Source organism: Oncorhynchus nerka, linkage group LG1 (genome assembly GCF_034236695.1).
Source record: "Oncorhynchus nerka isolate Pitt River linkage group LG1, Oner_Uvic_2.0, whole genome shotgun sequence".
Lineage (NCBI taxonomy): Eukaryota > Metazoa > Chordata > Actinopteri > Salmoniformes > Salmonidae > Oncorhynchus > Oncorhynchus nerka.
Window position 1 is genome coordinate 47,043,991 of NC_088396.1, and position 16,746 is coordinate 47,060,736.

General features: G+C 41.3%; 1 protein-coding gene across 4 annotated transcripts; it reads left to right on the forward strand.

The window, feature by feature from the left end:
- Positions 1 to 1,283: 1,283 nt before the first annotated feature.
- On the forward strand, positions 1,284 to 16,088 carry LOC115130493 (claudin-10-like). 4 transcript variants are annotated; one of them, XM_029661702.2, is made up of 5 exons: positions 1,284 to 1,676; positions 14,361 to 14,522; positions 14,601 to 14,682; positions 14,788 to 14,892; positions 15,033 to 16,088. In XM_029661702.2, the coding sequence occupies exons 1-5, from the start codon at positions 1,463 to 1,465 to the stop codon at positions 15,187 to 15,189; spliced, it is 720 nt and encodes a 239-aa protein (XP_029517562.1). In that variant the 5' UTR covers positions 1,284 to 1,462; the 3' UTR covers positions 15,190 to 16,088. The 4 variants fall into 4 exon arrangements, with proteins under 4 accessions (XP_029517562.1, XP_064875351.1, XP_029517553.1 ...); XM_029661693.2 differs by lacking the exon at positions 1,284 to 1,676 and adding an exon at positions 4,301 to 4,697; XM_065019284.1 differs by lacking the exon at positions 1,284 to 1,676 and adding an exon at positions 4,622 to 4,708.
- The last annotated feature ends 658 nt before the right edge of the window (positions 16,089 to 16,746 follow it).

Sequence of the window (16,746 nt, forward strand, 5' to 3'; positions counted from 1 at the left end):
AACAACTAACTTGACAGAGCTTGAAGAATAAAAAAATAAAAAAGAGTACTGTGAAAATATTGTTCAATCCAGGTGTGTAAAGCTCTCAGAGACTTAACCAGAAAGACACACAGCTGTAATCACTGCCAAATGTAATTCTAACATGTATTGTCTCAGGGGTGTGAATACTTATTTAAATTAGATAAATGTATTTCATTTTAAATGCATTTGCAAAAATGTCTAAATACGTGTTTTCACTTTGTCATTATAGGTTATTGTGTGTAGATGGGTAAAACATATTTAATCCATTTAGAATTCAGGCTGTAACACAACAACATGTGGAATAAGTCAAGGTGTTAAGGTATGAACGCAGCTTTATTTTCCACAGGCTTGAACTTAACAATTAACAGGTGGATTAGCAGATCTCCTAACCCTGTCCCCCGCTCTAACCAGCTTCCCCTCCTAGCTAGTTGTAGCCTCAATACTGTACACATAGTGGCAAATAAAGTATCAATCAATCACATTTATTTATAAAGCCCTTTTTGCATGAGCCAATGTCACAAAGTGCTATACAGAAGCTCAACCTAAAAGCCCAAACTGCAAACAATGCAGTTTTAGAAGCCCGGTGGCTAGGAAAAACTCCCTAGAAAGGCAGGAACCTAGGAAGAAACCTAGAGAGGAACCAGGCTCTGAGGGGTGGCCAGTCATCTTCTGTCTGTGCCGGGTGGAGATTATAACAGAACATGGCCAAGATGTTCAAACTTTCACACATGACCAGCAGGGTCAAATAAAGTATCACTGCAAACATTCTCACTGCATTCGATAGTATTGGGGTGAAGCACTCTAGGTAAGATGAGTATAGGTTAAAGGTCAAATACATTGAGATAAGGTCAAGTTCAGATGTCAATACACAAAAAAGGAGATTACTCTTTGGGACAACTGCTGCGGTACGTGTCTACAGCTTCCTGTTTCCTGTTCCAGAACACATTTTTTTTGGGGGGGATCCTTGTGTCACACATGTACATTGTACAATATTGAGTTTATAGCACATCCAAAGTTTCTCTAAGGTAAAAAAATATATATATTTTTATCGTAAGTTGGCCAACTCTGTAAACAGGAATAGTTGAACTAGTAACTGAACTTTGTCACATTGCTGATTGTCTTATGGCTTACTGATTAGTCCTTTATTTCTTTAATGTTAATATGACACTAGACCAAATCTGGTGAGCACAAAAGATACAAAAAAGGAAAACCTCTTCAAATGCTGCCTGAATAACTAACTGTCAGTTGACTTCATTTACTCGTTCACTCTGTCCATCCCTCTGCTCAGTAAATGGTGCGAGACTAGATGTCCTCAGTGTAAATCATCTCTGATGAACACATGTCCCTTGTGTAATTTGCTCGCGTGGGCATTTAATTTCTTCTCATTTTTTAATCTGCTGAAAGACTTTGAAAAAACCCTTTAAATTCACCCTTTTCCAAAATGTCAGGCATCCAGATCTTGGCTTTCCTGGGCGGCCTGGTTGGGCTTGGTGCCACCTTCTGCGCCACGTTGTCCAACGAATGGAGGACCACCAGCAGAGCCTCCTCTGTCATCACGGCCACATGGGTCCTCCAGGGACTGTGGAATAACTGTGCTGGAAACGCCATTGGAGCCCTGCACTGCAGACCACACCACACTATCTTCAAACTGGAAGGTAGGGTGAGGAGGGTCCCTCCATCCACATCACACAGAGATCATGTAAGGTGACAACCAACAAGGGACCGACCTGTGGCATTATTTTATGCAGGTTGACTAAATGAAAAACATCCTAGTTCACAGAATGAAAAACATCTTGGTTCACAGAATGAAAAACATCTTGGTTCACAGAATGAAAAACATCTTGGTTCACAGAATGAAAAACATCTTGGTTCACAGAATGAAAAACATCTTGGTTCACAGAATGAAAAACATCCTGGTCCACAGAATGAGTATTCTTTCTTTACTCTGTTTCATGCTCCTGTCTTATCAGTATGATCATACTGTGCAAAAGTTGTTAAGTACATTAAATTGAATTGACTGACAACCATATGATACGTGCATAATATGCATTTTATTATTAATTAATAAACTGCACTAATAAACTGCACCTACAGGTGATGTGCACTACAAAAAGAAGAAACTAAATGAAACAGCAACATTTTGTAACACAAAACTGCAACATTCGTATATTTACATTTACATTTATATCCAATAGTCCTTGTCCATATGTTCTTAAATATCCTTTATTCACGCGTATGTTTTAATGCCACTGATTTTGTGAATGCAAATTGTCAGATAAAAATGCATTATCTTGTGGAAAATATTTTGGAGGGTATCAGATCATTCCATTTGGAGCATGTTGTTCTTCGTTGACAGAAAGTATTTTGACAGTTGTTACAGTTTGTTATATTTGTTAAATATAGTTTACCACTAGTGGATTTGATCACATTGTGGAATTTTAAATCAAATCTATAAGAACAATTCATGTTCTTACATATTTGTGTTCCAGGTGATGACACAGCATTTTGCCATGGCCAATGTGTAATCCTCAGGAAAGACTGAGAGAGCAGGCGGTACACGTACTGAATCACAGTGGCTCCTGTATGAGGCACGTGCCAGTGTACAGGACAACATGTAAAAATAGAGACATAGCTCTGCCAAATGCAGTGGCCATTATAGGCTTGGTTGAGAAGAACTAGTAATTGTAGTTATAACATTGCTGAGATATATTATTCAGCTGCGTTCAATCTCTTCTGAGGACATTGAAAAGGGAACTGACACCATGATATCTCTCTGTTGTCCCAAAGTACAGAGGCTATAAAGGATACATTCCCAGTGACACAGGCAATCATCATATGCCAAGTTTCTGGATCATTACTTTGGAAACGTTGACTTAAGAAATGTAGCGCTTTTTGATACTGCCTTTTTTGGGCTGCATTCTGTGCATGTCAAGGGCACGTTGATCTCTCAAAACCCCCTCATGTGGTGGTGTTTGAAACTGTGCGCATGTACAATAGTTTACCACTAGATGGGCCACTGACGTAACTGTAAAAAATAGTTAGGAAGAAAGTATTCCTTCTGTATCCCTATGTACTATAGGATCTATGACTATGTATAGCCATTTGTTTGCTTGTTTTGTTAACTAGTTCCTTCCTGTTATATGAACTAGTTATTTCCTGTTTTGGTAACTAGTTCCTTCCTGTTATGTGAAGTAGTTACTTCCTGTTTTGTTAACTAGTACGTTCCTGTTATGTGTAACTAGTTCCTTCCTGTTTTGTTAACTAGTCCTTCCTGTTTTGGTAACTAGTTCCTTCCTGTTATGTGAAGTAGTTACTTCCTGTTATGTTAACTAGTTCCTTCCTGTTTTGTTAACTAGTCCTTCCTGTTATGTTAACTAGTTCCTTCATGTTATGTTAAATAGTTATTTCCTGTTATGTTAACTAGTTACTTCCTGTTTTGTTAACTAGTTCCTTCATGTTATGTTAAATAGTTATTTCCTGTTATGTTAACTAGTTCCTTCCTGTTTTGTTAACTAGTTCCTTCTTGTTTTGTTAACTAGTTCCTTCATGTTATGTTAAATAGTTCTTTCCTGTTATGTTAACTAGTTCCTTCCTGTTTTGTTAACTAGTACGTTCCTGTTATGTGTAACTAGTTCCTTCCTGTTTTGTTAACTAGTACGTTCCTGTTATGTATAACTAGTTCCTTCCTGTTTTGTTAACTAGTACGTTCCTGTTATGTTAACTAGTTCCTTCCTGTTTTGTTAACTAGTACGTTCCTGTTATGTGTAACTAGTTCCTTCCTGTTTTGTTAACTAGTTCCTTCCCATTGTTTGTCAAATCAGATGTGATGATACTTCATTTTTAACTACCATGTCATTGAATGACATCTCTCTCTATGTCTCTTTCTCTCTCTCTCTGAAGCATCAGTCCATGGTGCAGGTTAATGAGTGATCAGTATTATTCTACTTTTAACCTTCGGTCACATTTTCTTGTTATTTAATACTTAATAACTCCCCTATGAGCAGGTTGTTACGACAACAGAGTCGAAAGTGTCTGTATCATGTCCCCCATGCTAAATGTGATGATCCCCTTTGAGATGTGCAGGCTGGTTGTGCTACGTCATATCAGTTCGAAATCTTCTGAATCACGTATATTTATCCTCTTGTTATGTGAGGCATCATATATGAAGTCAGTCAGTGATGTGTGTGAAGTGAGGGGGTGGAGGAAGCTAGATACCATTGGTCAGTCATTGACAATTAGGGCTAAACCCCTCCTTGATGAATAGGAAACATTCCAGAACATATTAACCATCAATCCCACCATGGCCATTTAACCCGAGTTACTGCTCCAGAGCCCATGCCTGAGATTGTCTTCAACAAGCTTCATTGGCCAGTGGACCGTCAGTCACATCGCTACTTTTCCGTGACCTCTGCATTTCTCACCAACTTCAGTAGTAAGCTCTGGTGTACTGTACACGATGAGTGACATGGTGACAGAGATTTTGGCCTTTATTCTGACCACATCTGGCTGGGTCCTGATCTCCTCAACCATACCCACGGATTACTGGAAGGTGTCCTCTCTGGATGGCACAGTCATCACCACAGCTACCTACTGGTCCAACCTGTGGAAGGCATGTGTCACTGATTCAACAGGAGTCTCCAACTGCAAGGACTTTCCATCTATGCTGGCACTGGACGGTCTGCTCAAAGTAACTTTTTTGTCATTGTGTGTTATAGTTTCTGTTTAGCAACAATGTCCTACTGGCCTACTGGTCTATTGGCAGTGGTGTAAAGTACTTAAGTAAAAATACTTTAGTATTACTTAAGTTGTTTTTTTGGGTATCTGTACTTTGCTATTAATATTTTTGACAACTTTTTACTTCACTACATTCCTAAAGGAGATTATGTACTTTTTACTGTAATATATTTTCCATGACACCCTAAAGTACTCGTTCATTTTAATGCTAATGCTAAGCTGGACAGGAAAATGTTCTAATTCACACACTTATCAAGAGAACATCCCTGGTCATCCCTACTGCCCCTGATCTGGCAGAGTCACTAAACACAAATGTTTCTTTTGTAAATCATATTTTAGAGTTGGTGTGTGCCCCTGGCGATCCGTAAATAACAAGAAAAGAAAATGTGACGGTCTGCTTTGTTTAATGTAAGGAATTTGAAATGATTTATATTTGTATTTAAGTACATTTAAGCAAATACATTTACGTTCAATACTTAAGTATATTTAACAGCAAATACTTTTAGACTTTTACTCAAGTAGTATTTTACTGGGTGACTCCCTTTTACTTGAGTCATTTTCTATTAAAATCTCTTGGAACTCCCTCTCCCGGATCCGGGAGAATTGTCATCAACTGACACTAATTAGCATAACGCAACGGACAAAAAATATTACTAGAAAATATTCATATTCATGAAATCACAAGTGAAATATATTGAAACACAGATTAGCCTTTTGTTAATCACCCTGTCATCTCAGATTTTGAAATTATGCTTTACAGCCAAAGCAAGACAAGCATTTGTGTAAGTTTATCGATAGCCTAGCATAGCATTATGCCTAGCTAGCAGCAGGCAGCTTGGTCACGAAAATCAGAAAAGCAATCAATTTAAATTGTTTACCTTTGATGAGCTTCGGATGTTTTCACTCACGAGACTCCCAGTTAGACAGCAAATGTTCATTTTGTCCCATAAAGATTATTTTTATAGCTGAAACACCTCCGTTTGTACTTCACGTTTGGTTGAGAAATCCACCGGAAACTGCGGTCACGACAACGCCGAAAAAAATTCCAATTTAGATACATAATATCGACAGAAACATGGCAAAAAAAATTATAATCAATCCTCAAGGTGTTTTTCAAATATCTAATCGATAATATATCAACAGGGACAGGTGGCTTCTTAGTAGGAAAGAGAGAAACAATGGCCGCATTTATCTTTTACGCACAAAACACTCTGAGAGCCTCCAGCTGACCACTAACGCAATGTTGACGTTCAGGCTCATTTTTCAAAATAAAAGCCTGAAACTATGTATTTTGACACTAGACACATTAGGGAAGCCATAGAAAAAGGAATCTGGTTGATATCTCATTCACTGCTCAATAGGGACGCATAGGAACGCAGAGCCTTCTAAATAAGAGTCCCTTCCTGATTGGATTTTTCTCAGGCTTTCGCCTGCAATATCAGTTCTGTTATAGTCACAGACAATATTTTTACAGTTTTGGAAACTTTAGAGTGTTTTCTATCCTAAGCTGTCAATTATATATATTCTAGCATCTTGTCCTCACAAAATAGCCTGTTTACTTTGGGAACGTTATTTTTCCAAAATGAAAATAGTGCCCCCTAGTTTCAAGAGGTTTTAAGGTATCTTTACATTTACTCAAGTTTGACAATTAGGTACTTTTTCCACCACTGCCTACTGGTCTACTGGTCTATTGGTCAACTGTCCTATAGGTCTACTGGTCTATTGGCCTACTGGTCTACTGAAATATTGGTCTACTGGTCTATTGGTCTACTGGCCTATTGGTCTACTGGTCTATTGGTCTACTGGCTTACTGGCCTATTGGTCTCCTGGCCTACTGTCCTACAAATGTGCAGGGACAACCCTGGTCCTCAATTTAGGTTCTTGTGAACATTACAAGTTTTGAACTTATATTTGCTATTTATTGCCTGTAGGCCTCATTGATCTGAGCTCATACAACTAGTTTTTGAGTAAAAAAAACTTTTTGGGGACTATAACAAATACTCAGATGAAACATATTGTGCTATTTATCACAGACTACTTTGTGTCAAAGTTTAACAAGGACATTTGTTTTGAAACTATTTAATATGTTTAAATAGTGGAACAAAATAACATATGTTGTGTTCCTGGTCAAACCAGACCAGTACGATTTTATTTGTAAAGAAAGGACATAGGCACAAAACTACACATGAAAACTTTACCATATTACAAAATGAATGTCTGAACACATTAAAGGACAACAGTAACAATAACAGTATTACTAACAATAACAAAAACAACAAAATCTTCACAATCTGTCAATCAACGGTGGTTCCATTTGATGTGTTCTCATGCACATGTTGTGCGATACGTGGGGGTTGTTGCATGTGCCTTTAAAAATATATGTACTACATTTATGGAACATAATGCTCATTTTGACATCTCTTGGTGCACACAGATCTCACCTCTTCCTTCTGTATCTTCTGCTTCTGGCCCTTGTATATCGCTTCAGCTGAAGATGGTGTTGGAGGAAGGTGTTGGCACCTTTGAATGAGGGGTGCCACCATGGCTTTCTCCAACACTTCTAGGGATAGTCTCCTCTTGAAGAATCCCTTCTTCCAGGTGGATTCACCTCCATCCACACCACAAACGCCTTGTAGGCCGACACATCTAGGATGTTGAAGAACACCACCATGGGCCAACGTGCAATCAGTAAATAAAATAACGTGTCTTGCATGTAACTTGAAAAATTACATCAACGTGGTGTTTTAATTTATCACATCTAAAACATATTTACATATTCACATGAATAGAACTGACTCCATATTGTTCACAAATTCAATGAGCATTTCACCAAAACAACAACATGTCTTATTTTTATGGTGCAGATAAAACTAATCTGGTAATAGAACAAAAAGTACATGAGATAAAAAGTACCAATCAAGGTTGTCAACTGCCCCTTTATTCCTGTTGTAATCCAGGACAGCGTTGGGCTTTCCGTCCTCCCTGGTACTCACAGCGGCATCCCTGTGCAAAGTTGTCATCAGGAGCACATTCGGGCACTAGGACACAAGAGTGTGTGTATCGGTGAAGGCAATGAGGAAAAACGATCCCTGTCCTTGGTAGTGAGTAAGGCAGGAGGCCACTCAGGCTTGTTCCTTCTGACCGTCCCCACTATGATATTTTTTTTGGAGCAGCTCCTGACAAAGACCATATGAGGTGAAGAAATTGTCACGTCATGTTGTTCCCCTGGAGACCTGCAGTCATTTCCAGGACCACCCGCTTCCCCTGGTTCCCTTCGGGAACACCGTCAGCAGGTTTCCTGGTGTAAACCTGCATATTTCAGGCGTAACGTGTCCTGGAATAACATGCTTCCCATATCTTTATTCCATATTTAGAAGGTTTGCTTGGCATGTACTGTTAGAATGGGCAGCCGCCACTAAAAGAGACCAGACGGTCATCCACTGTGATGTCTGGGCTTGGGTTATAGATGAGTAGCAAGTGCTCCACCAACTGGGCCAAACCTCTCTGATTGCTGCCAGCTTGTCTTGTTGTCAGCGGTCTGGTTTTGTATCACGGTTGTTGAAGATAACCCCCCCGGGACAACACGTGAAATGTCTGGAGTGACACAGTGGCATGAAAAAATGCCCGACCAGACTATGTATCCCATAAACTGGTGGCAGATTAGTTCTGGATCTGTACACACATGACCTGGGGTGGCAGGGTAGCCTAGTGGTTAGAGCGTTGGACTAGTAACTGGAAGGTTGCAAGTTCAAACCCCAGAGCTGACAAGGTACAAATCTGTCATTCTACCTGTTCCTAGGCTGTCATTGAAAATAAGAAAATGTTCTTAACGGACTTGCCTAGTTAAATAGAAGTAAAATAAATAAAACACACCAGTCAAAATCAAGAAACCCACATATGCTTGGATGTGTGTCTGATCTACCTCCTTCCAGTTGTCTTTGTGACTGCGTCTCCCCTCCAAGTTGGTCATGTTTATCACTATAACTTTGATTGACTCTGTTAGCACAGAGCACAGTTGGAAGCAGGATGTTATGTCATCAACCCGGGATATGGCGTATCTCGTTGCCCTGGGGACACCCTGATAACATTTTCAGCCGACAGCCAACCTCTCCTCTCAGATGGGGATGAAGACCACGACAAATTCCCGTTCTTTGACCAGAACGTAACAACAATCTCAGCAGGGCGCTCTTCCTCATCACTGGAATGTAACAACACCCTCAGCAGGGCCCTCTTCCTCATCAATGGATGGTTCCACATCGGTTGTCTCTTGGTCTGGATCATATTCTGTGTTGTCTTCAACTTCTAACACTTCCTCCTCTAATGCATCTTCACTGTCAGTTTCCTGACCTCTCTCCTCCTCACCAGTGTCATGATCAAAGATATGATGAAGAGCCTCACATACAGTATATCATTTGGTCATTGTGCTGCCACAGAATGAATTGTGAGCAAGGCCTCAAAAAAGCTTTATATACCAGAGCTGCGAGAAAATGTCTATATATTATTGAAACATTGTTGCGATTGTTTGTGAGAATGCCAACAGGTGTGGTTCCCATGGGTGAAAGATTCCCGTGGGGTTGCCATGGAAGCCAAGAAGGGGAGGCAGGTGTGTGTGTGCTCAAACACACATGCATGTGGGGGTCTGGGAGAGGAAGTGTGTCCATCTGATGAATGGGCATGTGCCTGAACTCAATTTGATACACTAATTGTAGTCTCACCCATTCATTTCTAATGACCGGTCATTTTTGATCGGGAACACCACGGGTGTACAAAAGTTAAATAAAACAACCCAAATTTTATGAAAATCATCAAAATGTATTTTGTGTGTTCAGATGCCCTCTGTGGACAAAGTCATGGAACCTTATGACAATCAGATTAAATTAACTACATTTTTCAGAGAGAAACCTTGTAAATTGGTCCAATTCGATCGGAACACAAGAGGAGGGTTAAGAGACAACAAGTGCTCTTTCACGGATCCCTCTGGGACTTTCATTACACACGCCTGTCTCCCGAATCATTGATACCAGCTTGACAGAATAATGGACCATTAAGGGAGACAGCGGGAATGGTCCGTCCGACACCACTACTACTAGTCCTGATATTCAGCATTTCGCTACACTCGCATTAACATCTGCTAACCATGTGTATGTGACAAATAAAATTTGATTTGATTTGATTTAGTCCGTCCGACGCTGCCACAACTTCGGCGGGGGGTTGGTACTGTCACTGATCCCTCAGGAACTTTCATTATGCACGCTTGTCTCCCGAATCATTGAAGCCAGCGTGACATGCTCATTGTGCAAATTGACTTATGTGTTCAATAAACATTGGAGAATAAATATAGCTTACACGCTGTCAACATTCTGAGCCAACCCGATTCAGTTTCGCCTTAAACCAAAACAGAAAATGATTGTGATTCTAACGCCCTCATTGTGTAAATATATACTTTTTGATCCAGTAGATCAAGCAATGACATCTGAATGCATTCAGTAGGCATGGGACTAGCTGTACAAACGTGTTACATGGATTGTATTAGATTTCATAGACGTTAACAAAAGAGTCTGCAGACTAGCAGTGTTTCATCGTCGGTCTCAGATGAGGGTCAGTGGATCCGCCACCTCACTGTAACTGCGCCACCGTTTCAATTTCTCATTACTTGGAAAGATATAGTGCTCGGAGCTTGACAGTGCTAATAGATTTGTGGGGAAGTCACAATGCAAGTGTTCTCCCAGGGACAACTCATCTACCTTCAGAGATGTCAATGTTTAGCCTAACATCATGGGAGGCTATAAATTAGATTTACTGGGAGCCTGGGGCTGATTTTCCATGGTTGGCTAGTTTCAGGGGTTAACCACCAAGCTAATATGTGCCTGTAAATCACGTCTCAAAGGCAGCTCCAATGCCAAGACTTTGAGAACCTTAGCATAACAAATGATTGTTTTCTCATACTGAACCAATTAGTTGCTTGCACAGTTAGCCAAGCCAATTAAGGTCTTGTGATCCTGTATGGTTTGTGAGTGGAACGAGATGTGGAGGGCATTGGAGGAAATGGCTGGGGGACATTTAGCTAATGCTTAGAACCATAGACTTTGCTGACTATAGGTCTACATAAAATCAAGAAGCATTGCCTAAAGGCAGCGCAGGTCCTGGCCATTCTGCCACCCTAGGCGAGACCAACAATTGCCTCCTCTACTAGAATATTCCAGTAAGCAAAATTAACTTGAAAAGATGTCTAAAATACTTGTTTTTCCAGACTTTGAAAATACACATTTTCCGACGTTGAAATCATGTTCATTTTTGGGTTCTGAATGAAAGTTGAAAATACATTTTATAGACATGTATGTTTGGGCCAAATCAAGGCTGGTCCAGACCGGACAAAATCTGAACTAAACACTGACGTCTCCACAAAAAAGACTGAAGGTTTGGAAAGGACCAAAAATAAATCGTATAAAAGAACTCAGCGTCTATCCATGCTTACTGGGGTGTAGCCTACCATGTCGGCTCGCAATGGAATTTTAGAAATACCCATCCATGTGGTAGGCCCATCGTTTGTAAAACAGTTTGTTGCATTGGCTTTATTGGTCCTGTGCTATTGAAGCTCTGAATATCAGCTACCCAACTTAATCAGGAGGAGTTATCCTGAACCCATTTGCAATGCGTTTGCACAGTTGGAAATGCAGAAGTATTGTAGCCTGATTGTCCATTCCGTATTGTCAATTTTACTCTGACCTGTCCTGTTATTAGGATATGTTTGTTTTAACATGTGAGCACATGTTTTATTTGATTGGGCACCATTTAGATCAGGCTATTTGATCGGAGAAACCTGCACGATGTAAAAACGTTTCTGTCTCATTACAATGTCATACATTTTATCTCCAGCCTGTAGGTTACAGAAAAGGCCATATACTATTTCTACCACATGCTATATCTGCTACAGTACATGATTTATGTTAGATACTTTTTTGGGATGGTCTCTTCAACAGCACCCTGGAGAGGCGTTCTGCCTTCAACAAGGAGGGCACTGCTTTATCACAGGGCGGAATCAAATCAAATCAAATCAAAATGTATTTGTCACATACACATGGTTAGCAGATGTTAATGCGAGTGTAGCGAAATGCTTGTGCTTCTAGTTCCGACAATGCACTAATAACCAAGAAGAAATCTAGCTAACAATTCCAAAACTACTACCTTATAGACACAAGTATAAGGGGATAAGAATATGTACATAAAGATATATGAGTGAGTGATGGTACAGAGCGGCATAGGCAAGATACAGTAGATGGTATTGAGTGCAGTATATACATATGAGATGAGTATGTAAACAAAGTGGCATAGTTAAAGTGGCTATTGATACATGTATTACATAAAGATGCAGTAGATGATATAGAGTACAGTATATACATATACATATGAGATAAATAATGCAGGGTATGTAAACATTATATTAGGTAGCATTGTTTAAAGTGGCTAGTGATATATTTTTTATACATCATTTCCCACCAATTCCCATTGTTAAAGTGGCTGGAGTTGAGTCAGTGTGTTGGCAGCAGCCACTCAATGTTAGTGGTGGCTGTTTAACAGCCTGATGGCCTTGAGATAGAAGCTGTTTTTCAGTCTCTCGGTCCCAGCTTTGATGCACCTGTACTGACCTCGCCTTCTGGATGAAAGGGGGTTGAACAGGCAGTGGCTCGGGTGGTTGTTGTCCTTGATGATCTTTATGGCCTTCCTGTGACATCGGGTGGTGTAGGTGTCCTGGAGGGCAGGTAGTTTGCCCCCGGTGATGCGTTGTGCAGACCTCACTACCCTCTGGAGAGCCTTACGGTTGTGGGCGGAGCAGTTGCCGTACCAGGCGGTGATACAGCCCGCCAGGATGCTCTCGATTGTGCATCTGTAAAAGTTTGTGAGTGTTTTTGGTGACAAGCCGAATTTCTTCATCCTCCTGAGGTTGAAGAGGCGCTGCTGCGCCTTCTTCACGATGCTGTCTGTGTGGGTGGACCAATACAGTTTGTCTGTGATGTGTACGCCGAGGAACTTAAAACTTACTACTACTGTCACTACTGCCACTACTGTCCCATCAATGTGGATAGGGGGGTGTTCCCTCTGCTGTTTCCTGAAGTCCACAATCATCTCCTTAGCTTTGTTGACGTTGAGTGTGAGGTTATTTTCCTGACACCACACTCCGAGGGCCCTCACCTCCTCCCTGTAGGCCGTCTCGTCGTTGTTGGTAATCAAGCCTACCACTGTTGTGTCGTCCGCAAACTTGATGATTGAGTTGAAGGCGTGCGTGGCCACGCAGTCGTGGGTGAACAGGGAGTACAGGAGAGGGCTCAGAACGCACCCTTGTGGGGCCCCAGTGTTGAGGATCAGCGGGGTGGAAATGTTGTTGCCTACCCTCACCACCTGGGTGCGGCCCGTCAGGAAGTCCAGTACCCAGTTGCACAGGGCGGGGTCGAGACCCAGGGTCTCGAGCTTAATGACGAGCTTGGAGGGCACTATGGTGTTAAATGCCGAGCTGTAGTCGATGAACAGCATTCTCACATAGGTATTCCTCTTGTCCAGATGGGTTAGGGCAGTGTGCAGTGTTGTTGAGATTGCATCGTCTCTGGACCTATTTGGGCGGTAAGCAAATTGGAGTGGGTCTAGGGTGTCAGGTAGGGTGGAGGTGATATGGTCCTTGACTAGTCTCTCAAAGCACTTCATGATGACGGAAGTCGTTTAGCTCAGTTACCTTAGCTTTCTTGGGAACAGGAACAATGGTGGCCCTCTTGAAGCATATGGGAACAACAGACTGGGATAGGGATTGATTGAATATGTCCGTAAACACACCAGCCAGCTGGTCTGCGCATGCTCTGAGGGCGCGGCTGGGGATGCCGTCTGGGCCTGCAGCCTTGCGAGGGTTGACACGTTTAAATGTTTTCCTCACGTCGGCTGCAGTGAAGGCGAGTCCGCATGTTTTAGTTGCGGGCCATGTCAGTGGCACTGTATTGTCCTCAAAGCGGGCAAAAAAAGTTATTTAGTCTGCCTGGGAGCAAGACATCCTGGTCCGTGACTGGGCTGGTTTTCTTTTTGTAATCCGTGATTGACTGTAGACCCTGCCACATACCTCTTGTGTCTGAGCCGTTGAATTGAGATTCTACTTTGTCTCTATACTGACGCTTAGCTTGTTTGATTGCCTTGCGGAGGGAATAGTTACACTGTTTGTATTCGGTCATGCTTCCGGTCACCTTGCCCTGATTAAAAGCAGTGGTTCGGGCTTTCAGTTTCACGTGAATGCTGCCATCAATCCACGGTTTCTGGTTTGGGAATGTTTTAATCGTTGCTATGGGAACGACATCTTCAACGCACGTTCTAATGAACTCGCTCACCGAATCAGCGCTCACTTAAAAAGCTCATATGCCACTGGTTGAGAGAGACATTGTAATTGTTTGGGGCAGAATTATGTGAGGTTTAATGTGTTGTTGCAGGTGCTTCTTGGTCAGTTTAGATCAGAAAATGCAGCCCTCTTCAATCTGCCACCATAGGCGGATGCCTAGCTGGCTAATGAGCGGGCCGGCCAGGTCTAAAGGTGTGTAACATATATCTCACATGGTATGTGCTCTTTCTTCCAGGTTATATTCAGGCCTGCAGGGGTCTGATGATCGCTGCTGTCTGCCTGGGCTTCTTTGGTGCCGTCTTTGCCCTGGTCGGAATGAAGTGCACCAAGATTGGGGGATCAGACCAAAGCAAAGCCAGAATGGCTTGCTTCGCCGGGGTCAATTTCATACTCAGCGGTAACTTGACATGTCACAGCCGTTGATGTACAATAATGGCGTAGTATGCAGAACTGAACGTTATTTTCCTCTCTGCAGGTCTCTGCTCGTTGTCCGCCTGCTCCCTGTACGCACACAGAATAACATCTGAGTTTTTTGACCCCATGTTTGTTGCTCAGAAGTGAGTAACCCATTTGACGTATAGGACCAGACATACATTGGAGTGACTCACATGATCCTGGATGAATTAATGTTGCTGTTCATTAACCAGTCTCCTGTTTTCCAGGTATGAACTGGGAGTTGCCTTGTTCATTGGTTGGGCAGGGTCTATCCTGTGTGTTCTGGGAGGGGGGATATTCTGCTTCTCCGTAGTAGATAGTTCCACTAGAAGGTGAGTCACACATCAATGATGATGTGCATACATGTAATTGACATTTGGTAAATTACATGATCAGCTTACTTCACTAAGTCTCTCTCTCTTTGTCTTTCACTCTTTCTCTCTCTCTCTCTCTCTCTCTTTCTCTCTCACAGCTCCAGTCGCACAGGCTATGCCTACGGAGGACCTGCCTCCACCTCCCATGTCTCTTCCCACCCTAGAGGGCATGCACAGCCCATGAGCCAACGGCCTCCACCCAAATACAGCAGCTCCTCCAGAGCACAGCACTTTGATAAGAATGCCTATGTGTAAGGGATGATAGGGAAAATGCAGATCTTGAACAGAGGAAGACTCATCGCCACTCCAGTTAAAAGGAGAGAAAGAATGTGCTACGTGACTGGCTGGCCCATTGTGTCACAAATCACAATGGCCCAGGGAGAAATCACTGGATATTGGACTGGATCCTGCTGTCCACCTATTTATAAGGGAATTAATTTCCATTCAGAGTCGAATGGAAATCATAGCCTTTTGTTAGTTCACAAGAGATAAGCTGATATTTTTTGTCTGACATTCTCGTGGCAGAAGTTAAAGGAGCAATCTGCAGTTGCTCCATCCATTTTTGGACTTATAAATGAATGATACGTCTTGAAGAAAATAACTTCTGAGTGCCTCATGTGCTTAGTTCAGCTGTTATTACCCCATCAGAACCCAGCCTCAAAACATGGTAAAAAACTATAATGTTGTTATCATTAAATATCAGTCATCCATAGCTCTCTATGAATTTGGGAGTGGTTACATTTCTCCAGCCCTTAGCTTTTTTTTATGCAAGAAATTAAATATATTATTAATTTGAAAAATACAACATGTGAGAGCACACATTACAATAGAGCATCAACATGAAGCACTTTGTATACACTTGAATAGATTTAGTCTTTGACATTAAAGTGTATATGAGTTGCTATTTCTCTTGAACGTCTCTTTAATTTTAAGACACTCATTAAAATGCTGTTAATCAATAATGACATAACATTCAAACGATTTCTGGACACATCATGTTTTTGACCTACCATAACCTTTAAACTACAGTACAGTACAGTATGTACAGTACAGTAGGTGTAAAAGTGCTATCCATTTACAGTAACTCATATATTTTGGTAACACATTATTTACAGTCCTATGACAGTCTTAAAATAAATACTTAAAAAAATAAACGGGTGCCTATTTCAGAGAATCATTTCATTTTTATTTAACAAAATCATGTGTTTTTTTGCTTGTTTGAATGAATCCTCTCGTAAAAAGGAAAGGTAATAATAATAATAATCATTATTATTATTATTGTTATTATGTGGTCATTGTGTGTTTGATTCGCTTTGGATATGAGTGTACAAAAATTTACAAAAATTTAAAATTATGTCACTCATACAATTTAGTACATTTCTTACACTAAATATAGACATTCTATAATAATTGTTGTTTCGGAATGTTATATAATTAAATAAACTGATTAAACAGGCACGACTCAAAGCTGTCAGTGTTGTTGGAGCCATGCTCATTACAGTTTACAGTAAACAGATTCCACCATGGTTTCAACACAGAGCCCACATCGACACTCTCCTCTATACACATCATGTCATCCAGTCCAGAGAGACCTGATATCACAACAAGCATAGACATCCTGCAGCAGTGTCCTGAGCTCCTATAGGAGCAGTGTGGTGGGTTAGCACACTAGTGGTGCGTGGGTGATCTGTTTGTTCACCCGCACCCACCTGCAATTATTAATAACTCAGCTGCAACCTCCCCAGATATATATGAAAGGCCCGCACCCGACCCTATACCGCAAACATAGAAAATGTGCTGCAGGCTACAGTC